The sequence below is a fragment of the Cyprinus carpio genome, chromosome B6 (assembly GCF_018340385.1).
Source record: "Cyprinus carpio isolate SPL01 chromosome B6, ASM1834038v1, whole genome shotgun sequence".
NCBI lineage: Eukaryota > Metazoa > Chordata > Actinopteri > Cypriniformes > Cyprinidae > Cyprinus > Cyprinus carpio.
In genome coordinates, this window is record NC_056602.1 from 5,758,467 (window position 1) to 5,781,597 (window position 23,131).

General features: G+C 36.3%; 2 protein-coding genes across 2 annotated transcripts; one reads left to right on the forward strand and one right to left on the reverse strand.

Annotated features, from left to right (window-relative positions):
• Positions 1–465: 465 nt before the first annotated feature.
• Positions 466–15,094, forward strand: LOC109060407 (mitogen-activated protein kinase kinase kinase 20-like). Its single transcript, XM_019077579.2, has 12 exons — positions 466–621; positions 4,050–4,230; positions 5,655–5,742; positions 7,850–7,951; positions 8,047–8,112; positions 8,207–8,235; positions 8,351–8,488; positions 9,198–9,284; positions 11,276–11,350; positions 11,917–12,023; positions 13,191–13,332; positions 14,589–15,094. The coding sequence occupies exons 1-12, from the start codon at positions 551–553 to the stop codon at positions 14,931–14,933; spliced, it is 1,431 nt and encodes a 476-aa protein (XP_018933124.1). The 5' UTR covers positions 466–550; the 3' UTR covers positions 14,934–15,094.
• Positions 15,095–18,131: 3,037 nt separating this feature from the next.
• LOC109052333 (tubulin alpha chain) lies at positions 18,132–22,392 on the reverse strand. Its single transcript, XM_042725413.1, has 4 exons — positions 22,238–22,392; positions 19,707–19,929; positions 19,446–19,594; positions 18,132–19,253 (listed from the first exon to the last, which is right to left on the reverse strand). The coding sequence occupies exons 1-4, from the start codon at positions 22,238–22,240 to the stop codon at positions 18,276–18,278; spliced, it is 1,353 nt and encodes a 450-aa protein (XP_042581347.1). The 5' UTR covers positions 22,241–22,392; the 3' UTR covers positions 18,132–18,275.
• Positions 22,393–23,131: the final 739 nt, after the last annotated feature.

The window sequence follows — 23,131 nt, forward strand, 5'->3', positions numbered from 1 at the left end:
ATTTCGATGCAGTATTTAAAATATTTCTAGACTTAGCTAATACATATCTGCATGTTAACATGGGGTCATACATATGTATTATTATTTTATATTATTTTTCATTGCATTTCTGAATGTACATAAACTGATACATTAAGTGCTTAATTATTTCATGAATATAATTATTAACACTCCCTTTCGTTGCGTGTCTGTATCCGTGTAGAGGCGCTATTGTCATTAAAGTTGCGACACCGTTATCTGTGCTCAAGAGCAGATGAATTCTACTATGGCGAATGCTTGGCTAATAAATATTAATTACGTAACATGACGTCTGCCTAGTACGTCTATCTCTTTGGCTGAAATGCTGCCCGGCGGGTCATGAATATTAATCAGGTTACGGACTCTCCCGTGTGGTTACCGCTTAACGTCTGTTTGTCGTGATTAATATTCATAAGCCAAGCCTTTTCCGTAGTAGGATTCATAATTTGTCCAACCCTAATTGGGGTCCCAAGCGAGTGTCCTCTTATGGAAGTGCGGTAACACGAGACAATGAGGCTCCGCATATTATCTTATGACTGGGATTGTTCAGAGAGCGACAGGCCAACGCGTTTCACCGGACCGCACGGAAAACACGACTAACAGGTAGGAAAGCATGCTTTTAAATTGTAATCAGAACACACATTACGCTAAGTATGTGTTAATAATAACATTATTTGCTATATCATTGCGTGGGGTGAGTTTTAACTCTGCAGCTGAGTGGCATAATGTTTTTGCTTTACCGAATCTCCAGAAGTAACATATTCCAAAATGTACTGCACGTTGTCCAAAAGTGCTTTGAAGTATTTCAAACTCTTTCAAAGTATTTAACATGAAATGGAGGGGAGTTGAAATTAATAAACCATAAAGAACAACAACAACAGTTTACAAATTCCTTCTCAAAGAACATATATATGTGCACATATATGGACACAACTGATGTGGAAATAGCCTACTACAAATGATGTTTTAACTTAACCCTTTCTATTCCCATGGCTTCCTATTTGCTGTTTATTTGCATAATTAGTATAGAAATGTAAGGATGTTCTTGGCAATGAATCAAGTCAGAGGTATGAATGAGCTGTTTCTAGTTAAGAATAGTGACACATTTGCCTCCTGTTAGCCCCTGATGTCACAGCCAAAGGGCCACAGTGATGATATGCAGGTTGTTTTTAGAGACCGGGCGCTCTTTATGTGATAGACTGAGTACGGGACATAGGTTGGTCACTCTAAACCGGAGAAGCCAATCTGAGGTGAGGTCATAGATTTCAGGGAAGAGTGACGCATGTGTATAAGAAACCAGACCCCATTAACAACAAATACAAGCATTTACTACATTAAAGGTGAAAGCTAACTTGAGCCTGGTCTGAGTGTGAAGTACTCAGTAGTGCACTCATCTTGGATTGGAAAAAAACTGGCAAATTCATGCAGTGTTTGTTGCACCCGGTTGTGTCACTCTTAATGGTTTGTTGACATGATAGTAAGGTTAGTAGATGTTAAGGAGTAGCAGCAATATCCTCCAGTGTGACTAAGTTATAATTCATTTATAACAACATTTTTCTATTTTCTGATTTTTCATAACCTCATAGAGAGACAAGGGAAATCTAAATATATGAAATTGTATCTTAATTATTAATCATAAAAATATATTATAATAATAAAAATACATTTGTCACATGGCAGGACTTTTAAGTTAAATGAAAAAGGCTAATACGCACTTAGATGTTTTTTGTTTTTTTCTGGACAGTTCCAGTTTAGTGTTCTTCAGTTTGTAACAACAGCAGAACCCTTTTTGGTGCTGAACCCTTTATAAAATTCTATAAAGAACCATGATTTGTTATGAAACGTATTGGTGAACCTTAATGGTGCTATAAAGAAATGGTGCTTTTCAGTGTTGTAAATAAAGATTAATTCAAAATGTCTCATTTTATTCAGTTTTACAGTTACTGTAATTGTGCAATTTACTAACATTTTCAGTTTTTAAGTAAATCCTACACCATATTTTTCAGTAGATATATTGCAGACCATGTAACATAAGCCATATGTAGGTGGCAGAATATGCTAGAGATATATAGGTGCGCACTTTTGAGGCAGTGTGCTGAACCCCGTGCGGGGCCCCCAGCCATATCAGAATACCATAGAGACCTGGAAAATCATGGAAGAATAATCAGGCCAACATTGTGACACAGCAAGTTCTGATTGAGCAAGGGACAAGTTATAAATATCTGGTTTATTGACTCGTTAGTTCTTCATGGCTGCAGCTGTAAGTACAAACAAACACATTAACAAGTGTATAGTCATATCAGTGCTTAACTTCGTTTATTCCTCTGCGCCCAGTTCAATAAACCATAATTAGTTTAGAATTAAAAACAGATGGTTACATTCTCCCTAATCTCCCTTATTATGATCTCTCCTGCTGTATATTTAAAAGCTGTTTTTTTATTTTGTTTAAACAGAAATTTCTATTCTCTATTTCAACAACAATCCAAAACATTACAATTGTTGTTTAGCCCCCTCTCTCTCTTTTGTCTATCCTTGTGTTCTCATAATGCCTGTAAAATAAGACTAAGGTTTAGTGTAGACAAAAGTGGCAGGAGTCCAGTAGCAGATGTAGTGGAGAACACCGAAGGCAAATACATGGCAAGTCGTTTTGCAGTTATGTGAACATGGTAAAGGATCACACTGTAAATCATACGCAGTGGTCACAGACCTCCGCTCAGCACCACTCCTCACATGCTCTGATTGCTTAAGAATCATCGTAATTCATAATCCCTACAGCAGTTTTCTGTGCATGGCTGTGTAGCATTCTGCTTTTGAGATGTTTCAAATCTTTCTACATAACAGAGTGCTGCAGGAATGAGTCCTATGCTTGGAAATGAGTTATCAGTTTTACACTTCTGGTTCCATCGTTCCAAAGTCAATAGTTTTTAAATTTTTTAAAACACCTGAAATGCTTGAAAATAAAGTTTGTAGTTGACAGAAATGCAGGCTATTTGTACTTTTTTCTCTACAACATTAAAATAGGCTACAGTGATACCTCACTTGTGATTTTTCTAAGCTTTTACTACAGAGGTCATCATTCCAGGAACAGGAAAACTTCTTGTGTTCTTGTGTTTATACTGGCACTCTTGCAGACTATTCTAAAACTGAAAAGTTTCCAACTTGTAGAAATTAAATAAAAATTGAAGATTGATGACATTGAAGTCATGTGACCCTGGTGTAGCTGATAGCATTTAGTGTTTGACTATTTTGAATTACCTTTTATTTTTATATTTTCAGTGTTCATATTGAGAGTAGTAATTTTGTTATGTGCTTTAGACATTTTTAGGATTTTTTTTAATATATATATAAATATTTCAATTTACCTTTAATATATATTTGTTCAGTTTTGGTTTTATTATTTTTAGTTGTACAGCTTGACAAAGCAACATTACAAAAGTCTTTTTTAAGTTTTAATTTTTTTGTCTTATATTTATAGGTTATTTAAGTTTTATTTTAAAAATAAAAAAATCCTATTGGCCTTTTGTCTGTAGGTCGGCCCTACAGCAATCTGTATATGTACGCTTTTGTTGATGTGATTCAAAGTATTGGAGGTATATGTTCAAGAATTAAACAAAAGTATAAAATACACACACACACAATTAAACAGTCTACTTTAAAGGGGTCAAGAAACTATCACTAATCAATAAGAACCTTTCCCTGTACAAGAGGTTTGTATCAACAAAACTAAGCAAAACAAAAAAAAAAACTTTAAAGTGTAAATTAAATCTGGCAGCACAAATTCTGATCAGCCAAAAAGACATTACAAAAATTGTTAACTGTGGATGTCGTTTAATTGAAGATCAAGTCAAAGGTTTTGACTTTTTAGTATTTTTCTGTTTGAAAATACTGTTATTCTCTCTCAGTTTATATTTTTATATATTTTTTATTATAAAATTATTATTTTTACTATTATAAAAAATTATTTGCCACATTGTCCCATTGGGCAAATATGTTTATATATATTAATTGGCTTTGTCTCTCTCTTTCCTCAGCCACAGTGAATGTCAGTATGAGATGTCGTCCCTCAGCGCTAGCTTCGTTCAGATCCGTTTCGATGACGTCCGCTTCTATGAGAACTGCGGCGGTGGGAGTTTTGGGAGCGTGTACCGAGCACACTGGATCTCTCAGGACAAAGAAGTGGCTGTCAAAAAACTGCTGAAGATTGACGCTGAGGTTCTTCAGACTCACAATTTGTGTTTTTGAATAAGTCAAAACAATTTTATATTACAGTACACATTGTTTCAGAGCAGCTTTACAGAGAACCATGATGTTTATATTCATATCTTATTCATGCCTTATAGTAGTGCTGCACAATTAATCAAATTTCTAATCGCGATTACAATTATGGATGCCACAATTATGTAATCGTTCGAAGCGGCAATTAATCGTTCAAAGTCCACTTATGTTATGTCCTTAAGACGCGTTTTATTCTTTCTACATGTTATCTTAAGGGTTTTTCCCATTATTTACGTTTTAGTTTTAGTATAACATTATAATGCCATTCATGTTTTTCCTTTTTATAATTTAAAGAAGAAACCAATCCGATGTATAGTTGACAGAAAAGCACTAAAAGTTTTTCAGTTAGAGTGTTTTATTTTCATATAAAAATACGGCATGCAGTTGTATCAAACAACGGTATAAACATCAGTGTAAATTGTGATAATCGTAATTAATAATCGCAATTACAATTTCAAGGGATTATTTTTGTCATAATCATGCAGCCCTACCTTGTAGTCACGTTTAGCAGATTAGAGCTGGATGATAAAATATCTTACATTTTGCAACAATATTAACAATTAAGCAATTTAGATTAGCTTTATTGCTTATATTGCTTTACTACATACATGCATGCATATATGTTATTGTCAGGCCTGTTTGAAGTGCTAAACACAGTTGTGTTTAGCTGTTCATGCACAGTTTGTTTTAAAAGTCTAAATATGCATTCTATGCAAAAGAATAAGAAAAAAGCAGTGCCCTAGTATTCACTGTGCATGCAGGCAAACAATACTGAGATAACATACTGCATCCTTTGAGATATTGTTATTACCGTAATCAAATTCAGTACATAATCTAAATGTTGAGAAAGCTGGACACAGTATGTGTGTACATAGCCGGTGTTACATCATTTCCTGTATTCCATCCATCTGTCAGACTTGTTTATTGTCATGAGAGAGGGGGAGTGTAAGGATGACCATCTCTTTTTCCCTTCATCTCTCCCCCGCCTTTCTCTGTTTATCTAAAGCAAATTTGATATACTGTAAGTGTAAAATGTAGCATCTTAATGTGGGTTTGTGTGTTACTGTCAGTATTAATGCACGCTCAGCAGCACTGACAGAGTCTGTTCCACTGTTTACCGGAGTTTAGCAGCTTTCCTGGCTGAAGCCATTCAGTTCGAGTCCCAGCGGACATGTCCCACAATACTGCTAATGGCTCCGTGTTCACGCACATTTCTAGCCTAATATTTGACCTCGACATACTGTAATGAAAAAATAGTTTTATGACATTGATGCAGCACTCATTTGAGCCTGAGTGTTTGACCGCAGTCTGTGACTTTCACCTCTGCATCTGTTTGCTTTTTGTTCCTTCACCTCATCCAGGCTGAGATTCTGAGTGTCCTGAGCCACAAAAATATTATTCAGTTCTATGGAGCCATTCTGGAAGCGCCCAACTATGGCATTGTCACAGGTAGTAATAAAATGTGGTCTCTTTTTGTTTCATAACCAGTTGAATGTTTTATTGGTCAGAGGTTTCTCTTTAAATGCTCATAAGATAAAAAAAAAAAGTTACTAGGTATTTCTCTTGGTCATTGCTCATATTTCTAAAACCATGGTTCCTACATATTATGTAAAAGTATGGAATTTGATTTTAGTCATTACCAGGTCTGGAAAAAAATTTAAAAATTCAAACAGAGTAATATTTACTATAGGGTAATATTTGTTTTCCAGACTATTGTCTATGGGGGCCCGACTTTTTATCTCATTGTACTGTTTTTCTCACAATTCTAAGCATATAGCTCACAATTTGGAATTTTTTAATTCTGAGAAAAACTTACATATTTCATTGCAGAAAAAAACTGAATGGCTGAGATGTAAGCTCAGAATTTAGAGAAAAAGAGTCAAAACTGTGAGATATAAAGAAAAAAAGTCAGAATTTTGAGTTTATATCACGCAATTCGCGCAAGAAAAAAAATGTCAGGATTGTGAGATAATTTCCTATTTGAAATTAATTGTCCCTTACATAATTGGACCTATTCTGTTTTCTAAAATATATAAAATTAAGAATTTCTATGACTGAATGAACTCAAGGCACATATTTTCATTACGCAAAAAAAGTAAAAAATGTTAATTATAAAGTGTATTAGGTTTCTTTTAATCATTTAAGCCCATGCTATAACTTACTCAGTAGATTTATAGTATAGCCAACACTATATATTACATTACGTTGTATACATTTATTATTATATCTAATAGTTATTGCAATATTTTTAAAATAAATGTAATAAGTGACATAATTTTTTTTAAACTTACAATATGAAATTAAAAAATGTTTGCAGCCATGCAGTGGAAGTTTATCAAAGAGCCCTGTAGTTTTAATAAAAAGCTGTGTATTGAACTTCTGAAATTGAATCTGTTATTTGATCTGCAATTAACAGATCAAATTTGAAATGATTTTGAATTTTGAATAATTTTGAGATATTATAGAGATCTTCTTTGTTTTTATTTTATTCCTAATCTGTGCCCCTCTTCCAAAAATTTCACTACTGCTTATTGTCATGTTGTTGTGAGTGTAAAAAGCTTTGTGGGTAATCAAAGTGTGAGGATAATTCATCAGCAGGACAGACACACACTTACATGCTTGCACAGTTGTCTTGCTATTTTTTTAAACATCCTATTGTGAGCTTTGTCTCCAGGGATGTGAATGCGCTTATGAGAAGATTTATGTGGCCTAATCATTTCTCGAGAGCATGTCTTTCAGTGCCTTTGTCAGCTGGGTATTCAGTAAATCTAACGGCTGTGCATGCTGTCTTCCTCTGACTCCTGCTGCCAGCATCTGCTCCCTGTGTGGCTGTGGATGTGCGCGTGTGTAAATGGGAAGCCCTGAGTGTGCTAAGCTGTATTTGACTTCACTCGAGGGTTAGTGATAGATGATCTCATGTGCTGATTGACACCTCGACATGAGACAAGCTTTTTGCTTGTTCAGCTTGTCTATCTCTCTCTCTCTTCGCTTCTCTGTGTAAAACTGGTTACAATGACAAGCAATATGCACAAATTAGTACTTTTTGTTTGACAAGGACGTATGAAATTGAAGTGATAGTAAAGACTTTTATAATGTCACTAAAGATTTGTATTTCAAATAAATGCTGTTTGTTTGAACTTTCTATTCATCCAAGAAAGGTGAAAAAATGGTTTCCAAAGATATTATGCTGCATATCTGTTTTCAACATGTTCCTTGAGGCAGCAAATCAGCTTATTAGAATGATTTCTGAAGGATCTTGTGACACTGGGGTAATGATGCTGAAAATTCAGCTGTGCATCGCAGGAATAAATTACATTTTAAAAATATATTCAAATAGAAAAAAGTTATTTTAAATTGTAATAATATTACTGTTTTCACTCTATTTTTTAAGCAATTAAATGCAACCTTGGTGAGAATAAGAGACTTAAAAAACCTTACCGACCCCAAATTTTTGTGGTCCAAAAAATGAAGCTATCATCTGCAGTATATATCAGCTCCAAAACATTTAGTTGAAACACGTGGTGATATGTATATGGTTTGCGTGTTTGTTTTGTAGAATATGCCAGCAGAGGATCACTGTATGAATATTTGTCCAGTGCTGACAGTGAGGAGATGGATATGGATCAAGTAATGACCTGGGCGATGGATATTGCTAAAGGTACGTGCCTGTATGAATACGTGTGTTTATGTAATGAGCTCAGTCACATTTTCCTTATGAGCTAATGGCTGGTTCTGTGACTTGTTTCTCTGTAGGAATGCATTATTTACATGCCGAGGCCCCTGTGAAAGTCATTCACAGAGACCTGAAGTCAAGAAATGGTGAGTTCTTAGCTGTGCTGTGAGCAATTTCACATGCAAAAAATGCAAACATGAAGATTATATACAAATAACTGTTTTCTTTTCTCTCCATTAGTTGTGTTAACTGCAGACAATGTATTAAAGGTATGCTTCCTGTTTTTTATTCACATTTACATTTTTATAATACAATCTTATGATTTAAACTGTGTTTAAAATATCAATTTGACTGTCCCTTCATTATGCATTTTTTCGGCTTTAGATCTGTGATTTTGGAGCATCTAAGTTGGTTTCTCACACAACGCACATGTCTCTGGTGGGCACCTTCCCTTGGATGGCCCCTGAAGTGATCCAGAGTCTGCCCGTCTCAGAAACATGTGACACCTACTCATATGGCGTGGTCAGTGCTTATATTTGTAGCATGAATGTGCTGTGATCACATTTTTTTATATATCTCTGTGTCCCTGTAATTTAAAAAAGTGTTCATAAAATGGGATAGTTTAAGAATTTAAATTCTGTAAGATTCAAATTCTTTCTTTTTTGATGTAGCACAAAGGGACTTTGGAAATAATTATTTTATGCTTACTACTTTCATACTTAAATTCAGCAAGGATGCATTATAATTAATCAACAGTGACACCAAAACAGACTTTCACATTGTTGCAAAAAATTCTTTTTCAGTTCATCAAGTAATACTGAAAAGAATGTATTATGGTTTTACTTTCATTTTATGGAAAAGAGCAGCCAGGACATTTAACTAAATATCTTCTATTGTATTCTGTTTAAAAAAAGAAAAGCAATTGTGAGGCTTGTATTTTAGGATTTATATATACAGATAGATTGATATATATATATATATATATATATATATATATATACATAGATAGATAGATACAGTAGATAGATAGATTGATTGATACTGTAGATTGATATATATATATATATATATATATATATATGAATGTACAGTATATACACATATACACACACATGGCTGTTGTATATGTATGCTTGACTGTCTGAATCAATTGTTATTTCAAACACAGTCTGCATAAACTGCATTAACTGCAAAACAAAGCTTTTTGTTTGATTTGTGGTTGGTCTTGCAGGTATTATGGGAGATGCTGACCAGAGAAGTGCCATTTAAAGGTTTTGAGGGTTTGCAGGTGGCCTGGTTGGTGGTGGAAAAACATGAGGTACTACACAGTGTCCCTCCCTCCCTTAGTGTTCTTTCTTAGTGTCCACCACATGAATGTAATGTTAGTATAGTTACATTACTGTTTTAAAGTTTTAAAGTCAGTTTTGCTATGAATATGTCTGTCATACATTGTAAGTAGTTGTTGTAGCTTAACTCTTTTCCTGGCTTCTCCAAAACTTAGTGAACTTCTTTCCTACGTGGACAGCTGCATCCTCACTTTATTGGAACCTCTGTTTTAACCTCACATGGAATCTGTGCCCACAGAACTCATTCGCATTCTCATTTATCACATTTTGGTGAATTTAGTCATGCTTTCAGTTACCAATAAGAGTGCGGTACTCTTAGATCCACCCATCCGGTCTGTGATCCTAAGTGACATACATAGGCAGCAAATAGTTTCGCAAACAATGGATTTCACTAGAGTTTGTTTACTGTCAGCATGCTTCTAGGCTAGTGACGCAATACTCAAATAAGCCTAAAATACATACCACACAAAAATATCATACAAAATAGCCAACCTTAATTAGACTGAATTATTTTAACCAATACTTTTAATTACTGAATTAATTTTATAGTACATTTATAATCACTAATTCTCTCACTAGCTATGTTTACATGCACTAATTTTCTTCAGTTTGACTGAATCCAATTCAATTTCATATTCTGACATATTCTGAAAGTCCTGTTTATGTGAACCCAAAACTTTGCAGTCCAGTTTACGGATTACGGAGTTTACAAACGCATGCGTGCGCCATGTTCAGAACTGGAGAGCTGGTCATAATGACAAATCTGTACAGAGAGCTGACATGTATGTCAAAGATGTAAACAAAGATTTAAATATGTATTCATATGCATCACTGGACTGTACATGTGTGCAAGCTATTCTCAAATCTGATTGAGAAAATAGTAAATTTCAAGCTTTTACATGCTTATTTTTATCCTGTTGATCAGATTATTTTAGCTCTACACCAGTTCTTCCAATCCAACGAAAATATTAAAGTTATACATACGCAGTGCTTCCCAAGAATTTGAACTAAAGAAGGAATTTTAGAATTAAAAGTAATAATGCTGGTGAACTTTTGGAACAGGCTTTGCATTGATCCACACCTAATGATAATGGTTTCTTGTTCTTCCTGTGGGTAACGGAACAGTATGATCATAGATTCCATTGCTTGCTTTAGTTGGTTATTTATAGCAGGCTGATCAAGAGGCTTCGCTCTGTATGTGAACAAGAACCCCTGCAACTTTTATTGAGCTCTAGCATACATTAAAGAAAGTAGAGATATATCGTGGTTCTCTTTATGTGTTTGCAGAGAAGCCATCAGGTGAAGATGGGATGAGACCGCAGTGGTTTTAGTGCTGTAGGGGGTATTCAGGAAACCTCTTAAGATAAACATCCCAGTCTGAGACAGAGAAAAGGGAGCAAGTACTTATAAGAGAAAATGTTGGCGAGGGGGAGTGGGAGAGGTCCAGAGATGGACGAAAAGATATTTTGGTTTATGTTAAATTCCCAGTGGGAAGGAGCAGTTTCCATTCTCTCGTGCGCTCATGATTATGTGGTGTGCCAGTGCTGTTTGTCATATCTAATACTGTGCAGCTATTGGACGAGCCACTTGGACAGTATTAGATTCCTACATGTGGGGCTTATCAAATGGGATTCGACAAGTCTCCATTACAGCATCTCTCCTCACATGCTCTTAAAGTTCCATTATCTTGAGTGAGAACTCAGTTTTATCACTTAGCCGTGTAAACAGCGGCCATGTAAAAGCTCTTTGTTAATCCTTATATACTGGTTATTATATATCAGACTCTTTGAAAATAGAGATATACGCTCCATTTGAGTTGTGATGTAAACTTAGCCCAGAGGAATGCTTTGCAGCAGTTGCTTTTGGGAGCTTAAACCAGACTCGTGCTAAAATTAGAATTTTATGTAATGGCTGCTATAATGGGTTTTTGAAATGGATTCTCATGTGTGTGCATGTGTTCCAGAGGCCGACCATTCCCAGCAGCTGTCCCGCCAGCTTCGCAGACCTGATGAGACGCTGCTGGATTGCAGAGCCCAAGGTACGTGGTGGGAAAGAGCCGAAATTCAGCACATATGATGATCAGGCTCACTGGAATCCTATAAACTGTTTACATTTAGTCATTCAGCAGATGCTTTTATTCAAAGAGACTTTTAAATGAAGAAACATCACAAGCAGCTGTTCCTTCAAAAAAATGAAGTCTTAGTGAAAACAAGTCAGGAACATCTTCACACTGAGCCTCAAATAACATACTGCAAGAATCATTCTACATTCTTCTCTTTTTTCAGCAAGTGGAGAATTAGTGTATTTTTATTTTTATTTTTTTTGAGAGAAAGGTGATTCATAATCAAATTGTGTGCAAATTATGCCATTTATTCTCACTGACCTCAATGTGACCTCAGATTTCCTAAATATTAAGTAGTGAATAGGTATGTGTGTCGAAGGTTTACGACCTAACATTTTAAGAACTAAGTGACCAAAAAAAAGAGAGTGGATGAGGTTTTTATCATTCAAATGAACGCTTGAACTCAAATTTTGATTTAGTTAGTGTGTTACAGTACATTGTGCAGAAGGATGAGCATAATAAACCCTCTCCTTCATCTCCAGGAAAGGCCACAGTTCAAACAGGTCCTGAGCACCCTGGAGACCATGAAAAACGACAGCAAACTGCCGCGCCAGTGCAATTCCTTCTTACATAACAAAGCAGAGTGGAGGTATGTGCAGTCCAGAACTTGCTGGCAACTTTTTTTTTTTTTTTTGAAGTGCTAAATTAAAAAATACGGTTATATACATGTTTTTTTTCTTAATTTTTGCAAATGACAAGTGTGATTCATATGGACACATAATCTAATTATAAAAAGTGTAAACTTTGGAAACAATTCATCAATAGCCAGTTTCACATAACTTACAAGAATTAAAAACATATAAAGCATACGTTAAAAACCCAAATATGAAACAGGAAGTAACTGTCTGTAAGAGCCATGAACAACGTGGAAATTACTACAGAACATTATTTCAGTTGGTCTGTTGATTCGTAAAAACTAGCAAAACATATGTGTGCCTTATTGTACACCTGAATGTTAATGTAATGGACACCTATGAGTAGAGTTTAAAAGCTGAATTATTAAGCTTTTTTAATACTTTTAAAAATGTTTGTTATTTTAGGTAAATTGCATATATTTTATTAGCGGTCTGACTGCTGCACATTTTAGCCATATGAGATTACAACATACTGTATTCACTTACTGGCATAATTGTGAAATTATCTAAATTATTTTCTGTGAAGTTTAACTTTAAACTTGGTTTTAAACTTTTGTGAGTATCAGGTTTTGAGGAACTATAGTGTAATATTTTAAGCATAAATGTAGACTAGGTTTGGACATAGAGGTATGAGTTGTAAGAGCAAAAACAAATAGAGGAAACAGACACAATGAATGCTCGACTTCAGCAGAGCTGCAGTGCATGAAGGGAGATATGTCAGAAAAGAACTGAGAGGAATGGAAAAAGAGAGCGAGGAGCAGAAGGGGGAGGAAGAGGGAGGGTGAGACATTCTGGAAACGCTCCTCATGAGAGTGGTAGAGAAATCAATTCTAGCAGGAGGGAAGTTTTGAGAGTGTGTGTGGAGAGATTTTGGCAGGGGCTGATATGACTTTGAGGGCAGAGGGGTTGAGGAACACATAAACACATACCTGTTTATAAATAGCCACACTAAAGGCTTTGTGTGGGGGTTGTATTGTTTAGCATACAGTACCACCTGCTGGCACAGATAGGAATTGCAGACGTTAGGACGTTAGGGTGGGTTAGGTCAAAGGTGCATTTTGAATGTTTTTTGTACATGATGTAAGTGTGTTGCTCAAACTTCCTGTGTCTTGTGTCTTTAAGTGTGAGATTGAGGAGACGCTGGAACGCTTGAAGCAGCTGGAGAGGGAGCTGAGCTGTAAGGAGCAGGAGCTGGCGGAAAGAGAAAGGCGACTGACAGAGTGGGAAAACAGACTTATGGAAAGATCCAGATCCTGCACTCCTGTGAGTCCTCATCATTCTGTGCTCAAAATAACAACTCACACTTCTGCATACTTTGTGCTATATAGAACATAATATTGCAATCCAGATTGGCAGAGTTTGAGAATCCTCATTATTACTATTACAGTATTATATTATGAGTCGGTTTGATGCCACTATTGGCCCTTCATCTTTATGGAGTGTGTCATTTTTGCACCATTTGTGGTATCAAACAGAATTCAGACGTTCATATTTTCAAAATGTTATTTGGTACACAAAAACATAGGCCTATACACCTGCTCCTAACCATGTGTAAAACATCCAAACTTTAAATTTTTCAGACATTGCATTTTGATAACACTATATGTAATATAATAATATTTTACAAGTTTGCCAGTACTTTGCCAGTATAGATAGATAATCTGCAGTGGAGGGGCTTATTAACATACACATGTTTAACTATCGAATCTGAGGTTTGTGAATTCAATTTTCAGAAAGGTCCATTTTGCATGCCAGTTACTTTGAATTTATTCATATATTTGCAAATGTTTTATGAATGAGGCCTATAATTTCAATAAAGAGTTTATATGACACACCAATGCACAGTTTTTAAAGTTGTAGTTTTGCTGACATTGTTATGTTTTCACGTGACCTGCAGTGGTCTGAAAAAGTAGGAAGTAGGAACCACAAAGGAGTAGTGAAACTTCAACAACGTCTGGGCTAAAACAAACTTTGCACTGTGTGCAACATAAAAGTTTACTCTCTTTAAGTACACTTACAATTCCTTTATTACATCATTAATGAATCTAAAAGTTTTTTGTAAGTTTTTTTTAAATAAACTTCTAAGATTTGAAGTACCCTACAAGTGCACTTTTAATGCATTAAGTATGCCTTGTTATGAACCTTATAATGCATTGTATGATCTCACTAATAACATACGTTATAATACGTATCTATTGATTGTTACACCGTTAGAAAGTATAATGCATTAAAATACGACAAACAAACCTTGAAATATTATAATGCATTTTAACTTTTGTTACAAAATTATTTATGAAAAGATATAATGCATTACGCTGTACATTATGAATACCTTTATTATGAATTATATATAAAGGCTTATGTAAAGTGTTACCAAAGTATTTTTAAAAATCAAAGAAAAATTATAGAAATTTGTTGGCCAGAATGAACAGGAACACTGTTTCCATTGAAGTACATTTCCACCTTTAATTCTTATGACTACTTACAAACTGTTAATTGACTTCATGTTCTTTTCGCAGCTGTTTTCACATCTTTCCCCCTTGGCAGCCACTCTCAGTGCCGAGTCTTTCTATGAGGCTCACATGGAGGAGAGCAAAAGCTCGGAGGTCAGCTGTCAGATTTCATCAACATGCAGTAATGGGGATCTGGGCCAGGCCAGCCTACAGAAGCTCATGCTGGGGTTTGGGGACGTCTTTGACCTGGATATGAACATTCCCGGTGGTAACCTTAGCCAATCAGGGATACAGCTGAACATGCAAGCAAAGAAGAATTCCTCCACGTCCTGCAGTGTCCGTGAGGGACGCAACCTAAACATGACCATCACCATGGACGACTTTGGCTGGTCTGACGATGACAGCGATTAATGGAGGGCAGCACGGTACGATAGGGCGGGGTTAGATGGGGTCAGAGCCGGTCCAAGGTCAAATATCAAGAGTCGAAGCTAGCAAAATCAGGAATTAATAGTTTAAACTGTAACGATTGATCTGAATATTTTGAAAGATTTTAGCACCCATTTGTGGTTGGTTTCAGTGCAAAAAAACATGCATTACTTGATCCAGAGCAGAATATTTCACTCCCCTGTTAGCTGTAGGGCTGCTCTTCTGAATAAATAAATAGCAAGCTCGATGAATGATAATGCGTTTTAATTGGGAAGATACAGTGTACTGCATAAATGCCCATAAATGGCAGGATTTACCATTGGTAGATTTACCTCTGAGCGAGACAGCAGATCATACTGAGATTTCCCCTGTGAGACAGTCACATTTACAGTATTTATAAAGTGTGATGTGAGATTTAATGGGATTTCTGAAGCTGTGTTTTTGTAAAGCCCTGAAGTTTTTTTTTATTAAATGAAGTAATTAATGAATTGTTTGTGTTGGGTTAAACTAAAAGGGAACATTTCCAATATATGTAAAAAAAAAAAAATTATATATGTATAACAAAATATTATAATTCACTAAATTGTTTGTGGTACAGGCATAAATTATACATCATGTTATGTGACAGATGATTAAATAGGTAAAAATAATGCTAAGACCTATTTAAGGACCACAATATAAAGTAAGACAAATGTGCTAGCTGATTGTTTTAATGTTTTTATAAACAGAAACTGGGAAACAAACAATAATTATTTAGGGGGTTAAATAAAAAAACTTTTTACTATTTTAGACATAAAGTTTATTATTTTTCAAACAATTTTCAGATTATATTTTAAGATTGTTTATATATATATATATATATATATATATATATATATATATATATATATATATATATATATATATATATATATATATATATATAATATTGTTAATATTAAAGGAATAGTTCACCCTAAAATAAAAATTATATCGCCATTTACGCATCCTCAAGTTTTTCCAAAACTGTATTTCATTCAGCTGTTGAGCACAAAGGAAGATATTCTGAAGGATGTTGATAACCAAACCATTGACGGTAGCCATTGACTTCCATAGTATGGGGGAATATATATATATATATATATTATGGTTAATGGCTACTGTCTTCTTTTTGGTTACCAGCTTTCTTCAGAATATCTTTTGTGCTCAACAGAAGCAAGAAATCTACCGAGGTAATTCTTTAGATGAGGGAACACATTCCCTCAATGTACTATGAATTTGATGCTTATTAATAGTTAGTAAGGTGGTTGTTAAGTTTAGGTATTGGGTCAGATTAAGGGATCTGGAACATGGTCATGGAGAATAAGGCCTAATAAGTACTAATTAACAGCCAATACCATAGTAATGTGTATGCTAATAAGCAACTAGTTAAGAGTGAGAATTGGACCTTAAAATGAGGTGTTACCATTCTATTATTATTAATATATTCATTTGAATAATAAAGTCATCCTACACACTGCTGAAAGTCCATATGCAGTAAAAAGCAAAGAACAATTGCAAAGCAACTCCCTGGCATGGTGGCTGTTACATTTGCATTCAAACTTGTGCTCAAATCTCGGCTCAAGTCATCAGCCCACATAACTTGTTTAACAAATTTCTGGAGTCATGTGACAAGCATAACCAGTGCTTTAACTTTTTTTATAATTATTATTCGCTCAGGATCTAGACGGCTGTTTCAGCCTCTTTGCTGGACTGACAGATAAACTGAGAGCAAATTGGAGTCAGGGCAAAGAGTCCCACTTTGTATAACACATTCCATGAGCACTTAAACCACAACTGCACTCTATCCATGTCAATCAGGCACAGGAAGAAAATAGGCTAACAAAAAATTCATATTTGTCTGCCAGTACTCCAAGTTATAATTCCCATAGACTGTATAAACAATACTTGGTCTGGTAGCACACAGTTGTATGTTGTGTATACAGAGGTCTGTGTGTGTGTGTGTGTCAGAGATCTGGTGTTGTGCCCATTTTCAACCCCCTGCCAAATTATTGAGATGGTCCTCACTGCAGAACACAAGATCCAGGGGGCATGGTTGGATCCAGATCCAACTCCTCCCACATTACATATACCTAAACCTACCCATCTCCACCCCGATCCCTAAACCTACCCATCTCCACCCCCTAGATGTGGATCCAATCACGCCCCCTGGATCTTGTGTTCTCTAGTGAGGGGCTACTGAAATTATTACCCCGCTCATTGAAATCTCTATCTGATTGCTTAATCCTAACCCCTTCCCCACACCTACCAATAGTGGGGGGTAATAATCTGGCAGGTGTCAGAATTGGGCACAACACCAGCTCTCCTGTTTCACACGCAAGACAAAACACATAACCCTATACATCGTTTAATCCATAAACTATATCCAAAACAGGAGACCGGATAAGATTAACCTGCATCAAGAATAATAACTAGTTTGGTTCCATGGCATTGAATATATGACTCAAACATTTGCACGTTTGACTAAATGTAGTTTTCTGATGATCTTGAAGGTTTAAAGGATTTGGTTTGAGTGATTTGGTTCACTGTATCATAGATGCAAACTATGAGATTTGCTTGAGATCCAATGAGAAAGATTTTTTCTATAATATTCATATTTTTAAAAATAAAAAGTACTTAAAAAAATACCTTACAGTAACTATAATTGAGCATGTAAAGCAAATATTTTTAAAAGAAATTCCATGTGGAGCATGTCTCCTGATCCACGCAATGTTTTTTTCCCCCTTACCTGTTTGCATCTCCGCTGTATAATAACCATACAAAGGACAAGCAGTTCAGAAAATAGATGGATAATTACCATATGCTAATTTGTATTTCAGTTTTGATAATGTCACTATTTTAAATATAATAGTAAAAAAAGCTGTATTTTAAGCTTTTCCTGTCTAGCTTTCAATGAGGTTGTTTAAACCTTTCACCATCTTGTGTTATTTAAAAACAAACTCTGGAGAGTGGTCATATAATTATGCTGACACCCTGTTAGCATACCTGTGAAAAGCCTTCCCTTTTCTCTTACCAACACTAATGTAGACATAACATGATTGCTAACTAATAATCATAATATCATGTCAGCTACTTTAATATGTGAAGTTTTGGCAAAGCTCAGTGTCTTAGTCATGAGACAGAAAAAAAGACAATGGCAACAGATTAATTTTGCCTTTTATTGAAAAGGCTGAGCTAAGGGAACATTTTTATTTCATGGAATGTGGGTTTATAACAGAACATTTTCATATTTTTTAAGTCGGCATGAGTTGTCTTGCTTAGTTGTGCAAGGGTCAGCAAGCCCTCAATTTAATACTCCTCTCCTTCTTCATCCTCTTCTCCGACGCTGTCTGTTCCCACCTCTTCGTAATCCTTCTCCAGGGCAGCCATGTCTTCTCTGGCCTCTGAGAACTCACCCTCCTCCATTCCTTCACCCACATACCAATGAACAAAAGCTCTCTTGGCGTACATCAGATCAAACTTATGATCCAGACGAGCCCAAGCTTCAGCGATGGCTGTGGTGTTGCTCAGCATACATACAGCTCGCTGCACCTTAGCCAGGTCTCCTCCAGGAACCACGGTTGGTGGCTGGTAGTTGATGCCAACCTTGAATCCAGTGGGACACCAGTCCACAAACTGGATGCTACGCTTGGTCTTGATGGTGGCGATGGCAGAGTTGACATCTTTGGGAACCACATCTCCACGGTACAGCAGACAGCAGGCCATGTATTTGCCGTGACGAGGGTCGCATTTCACCATCTGATTGGCTGGCTCAAAGCAAGCGTTGGTGATGTCAGCAACAGAGAGCTGCTCATGGTAGGCCTTCTCTGCGGAGATCACTGGGGCGTAGGTGGCCAGAGGGAAGTGGATACGTGGATACGGCACCAAGTTGGTCTGGAACTCGGTCAGATCTACATTCAGAGCTCCATCGAAACGCAGGGATGCTGTGATGGAGGAGACGATCTGCCCAATCAACCTGTTGAGGTTTGTGTAGGTGGGGCGCTCGATGTCGAGGTTTCTACGGCAGATATCGTAGATGGCCTCGTTGTCCACCATGAAGGCACAGTCGGAGTGCTCGAGGGTGGTGTGGGTGGTAAGGATGGAGTTGTAGGGCTCCACCACTGCAGTGGATACTTGAGGAGCTGGATAGACAGCAAACTCAAGTTTTGACTTCTTCCCGTAGTCGACAGAGAGCCGTTCCATTAGGAGAGAGGTGAACCCAGAGCCGGTGCCACCACCAAAACTGTGGAAGATCAGGAAGCCCTGGAGCCCAGTGCACTGATCAGCCTGCAAACAAAATAGTGAATGTTTAGATGGGAAATATATAAATTATAATAACTTTATCACAATTATAACTAAATTAACTGATATTTTATTACCTAGTGACTAGTATTGTTTGGGGTGAACTTATATGTACTGTGAACTTCCTAACTAATATCTACAGTTTACAGAGAAGACAGTGGCAGTAAATCATCTTACCAGTTTGCGAGTCCTGTCCAGCACCAGGTCAATGATCTCCTTGCCAATGGTGTAGTGCCCACGGGCGTAGTTGTTGGCAGCATCTTCCTTACCAGTGATCAACTGCTCAGGGTGGAACAGCTGGCGGTAGGTACCTGTGCGCACCTCATCTGAAAAATGGATAAACTTTGTTTAACTGCAAGCTAACCAAAACACCTAAAGTTGCTCCAAAGCTCAAAATTTTACAGCTGGGAACAAAGTTCATTTATAAGAAATAATTACCAATGACAGTGGGCTCCAGGTCAACAAAGACTGCTCTTGGGACATGTTTTCCAGCACCAGTCTCACTGAAGAAGGTGTTGAAGGAGTCATCGCCTCCTCCAATGGTTTTGTCACTGGGCATCTGACCATCTGGCTGGATCCCATGCTCCAGGCAATACAACTCCCAGCATGCATTGCCCATCTGGGCTCCGGCTTGGCCGACGTGCATTGAAATACATTCACGCTGTAGAAAGAGGGGGGGGGGTTATTTGTGATCATGTCAATTATATGTCTTTAAATGTATCAAATAAATAACCATTGTTATAGAATAAAGTCACTGCACATATTTCTGTTAACCCCATGGAAAAAGAGGCCACAGCAGATATCTAGATGCACACACTATGTCCAAAAAGGAAATGGTGCAGAATGACAGGGCAGAATGTTTTATTCTATTCATTTAGAAAGCTGTTGAATGGTGCCTTTGTTTGAATGCAGTGATGTGACAGTATACATTGTTTTCACTGTAGCATTACAAATTCCTGACATTACAAACAAGGTATGTTATAAGTAGGGACTTTCCATTAACTGACAAGGTGTAATATGTCAGAAACATGCTCAGTGCCCAGTAACAGGGAGTACTGCCCAAGATGACCCATTTCCGTAGATCAATTGGTCATCATGTGGATCAATACCCATTACCAGCTCCCCACCAGCCACACTGCAGCTGTTCCAGTCATTTTTATCTGCATAAACGCATGTAGGCTTAAATGCTGACCAGGCCCAAAGAATAGGGAGAGTGTAAAATACAGCCATTTTGTTCTCTGCTCTTTGAATGTCATGTACTCATTTTGTCATATGAAACACAGAACAAGATTTATTGAGTCAGCAGGGTTTTTACAGATATGAACAAGTTAAATTTAAGACTTTTAAAGACCTTTTTAATACCACAACTCTCACACAAAATATCCCCACAAAAGTACTGCATTGCTGAGATTTGTGTAAACAATTTATTCTGAAGCAATATTATTAATCAGTGTTCTATCAGCTTTTACATCCTTAAATCTGCATATTTGTAGTTACCTTTACAAAGGCCTATTTTTTTAACCTTTTTAAATGTGTGCTTCATCTTGATTGACAAATCATTACAATTTATCAACAAATTCAATATAAAATATAGGGATGTTACCAGTCAGATTAAATTATTTTCACTGCAAAATTACAACTGTAATAAATAATGTTATGAGACTTGTGTTTTAAATACATTTATGAATATACAAATAAGAAATGTTGGGGGGAAATACATACGTTTTAACATACTAAACCACCAGTAGGTCGCGGTAGATCACTAAATGAGTGAGTCATTGAGTTCATTCATTTCAACCGATTCATTCAAAACGCTGAATCATTCAGTAACAAAACACCGCCGAGTGTTCCCTGGAGAATGTGCGATACTTCTGCTGAGATCTTTGATCGGAACTATTTTCGTTAGTGAAACAGAATAAAACAGTGCAACAAAAACGATATTTGTCCGGTCGGGCAAGTAAAAAAAAAATTTATTAATAATTTTATACTAACGTTAGCTAGAAGGCTGGTCAGCTGTAGCTCGACATATATTATTATTACGAACATTTATAAACAAAGAAGGTAACGTTAGTTCGACTTGTATGCTGCTCCTGCGATTCTGTCTGATGATGCAGTAACTACCGCGGGGGAAGAAAAAAAATCTTTGGCCTGTCCAATGATTGTAAACGGTCATTAGGTCTGTTAGACTATAGATATTTTAGCAGTAATGTGACCAGAAATATTTAAGACCTATCTAATCTGAATTTAATAACTTTAATCCTTTTTAATGACCCGCGGTGTAGGCAAAGAGACCCAAAGGGCAGGGCTGGGCCCTTCCCCCACCCATCGTGTAACGTTTCCACCCAGTTTTCTGTATTATTCAGTGACAAGAAACGAGTGGAAGAAAAAGGCGCGATATCTGATCGCGCGCCTTAACTGGAGACTTTAATCCGCGTCTTTGAATTTCTAACGTGTCTGCTCCTCCACCCTCTCGCGCATCTAACAAAAACCCAAGCTATACCATTTGTAACACTTATACGATTTCTGAATAATATATATATATATATATATATATATATATATAAATATATATATATATATATATATATATATGTATCTTATGAGGACGTTTATAAATTTTCTACTTAATTTTTTTTGGCTTTTGCGGCTTTCTCTTTGTTCTGCCTGTCTCTATGAAGTGCGCCAGACTGGCCACAGCCCTGCCGTTGAGCGCGCGCGCGCGCGCGCATTTGTCTCGCGACCGCCCAATGCCCTAAATACTGTAAAACATCACTAAACACCAAGATTAAACGAATTAACATATCTTCCGTCTTATATTTAAGACAGAAAGGTGCTTTACATTTTATACAAAACTCACTGAAGTGATTTCGTACTAAACACGTACATCTCAGGATGTAAAAGAACGGTTTCCACGCAGAAAACAATCGTCTGTGCTATTTACTGAAAATAGACGTTAAGTTAAGACTCACCATTTTGTCAGATTTCCTTCAGACCGACGTTAAGGCTCGGAGAATGAAGGCAGAATTACTGCGGAAGGGGGCAGGCTACGTTTATATAACGGCGCGCGACCGGATGGAGGAGAGGTGGGGCTCTGGCTGGACTATGGCGGGAGCGGCGGTTAGCGGTCACGAGGAAGAAGAGGCGGGAACATTTGGGCGGAGCTTGATGTGTGAAGCGACCAATCAGAGGAGGATGGAAAGTGCCCAGCAGAGCCGAGTAAGTCAAGGGAGGGTTTTTTTTTTATTTTAAAATGTACAAATAATACAAAATATAAATACACAAACCCCAAAATTTTACACCATATGCAAATATTGGACACTAATAAGTGAGGCCGTTTTTATGATATATATTTAATAATATCCACTATTAACCCTTATCACCACACAAGACGAAGACAGAAGCTAGGTTCTGTTTCAATCAGACTTACAAGGGTTTTAATAACAGTTTACCTAAAGAAATAGTTCACTAAAAAAAATGAGAATTGTCATTATTCAACTCTTATATTGTCCCAAATTCATCTGTGGAACACAAAATTTTTTTATGTATTTGGCAAAGTTCTTTTCAATATAATGTGATATAAAGTGAATGTCAAACCTAAAAAAAAAACACCACAATATAATTGTATCATAAATTATATTTTCAAACTTAGTTTTTTGTTATATCAGCAAGCTCAAAGCTATTGTTAAAACATTTCATTAACTTTCACATATAAATAGGCTAATATAAGTTTTATTAATTATATTTTAAATTTTAGTTATTTATTATATGGTTTTTTGTTTTTTTAGAAATGTTGATTTTTTATAATGTTTGGATTTATTTTTGAATGTCACGTTTATCTGTCATAAACTTTGCACTTACAGATA

Coding starts and splice junctions, on each gene's coding strand:
- LOC109052333 (XM_042725413.1), bottom strand. Junction 19,595..19,706: donor CCTGGAGCCCACTGTCATTG/GTAATTATTTCT, acceptor TCCATTTTTCAG/ATGAGGTGCGCACAGGTACC. Junction 19,254..19,445: donor TGGACAGGACTCGCAAACTG/GTAAGATGATTT, acceptor TTTTGTTTGCAG/GCTGATCAGTGCACTGGGCT.
- LOC109060407 (XM_019077579.2), top strand. CDS start 551: ATGACTGGGATTGTTCAGAGAGCGACAGGCCAACGCGTTTCACCGGAC. Junction 8,236..8,350: donor CTGCAGACAATGTATTAAAG/GTATGCTTCCTG, acceptor TTTCGGCTTTAG/ATCTGTGATTTTGGAGCATC. Junction 9,285..11,275: donor TGGTGGTGGAAAAACATGAG/GTACTACACAGT, acceptor CATGTGTTCCAG/AGGCCGACCATTCCCAGCAG.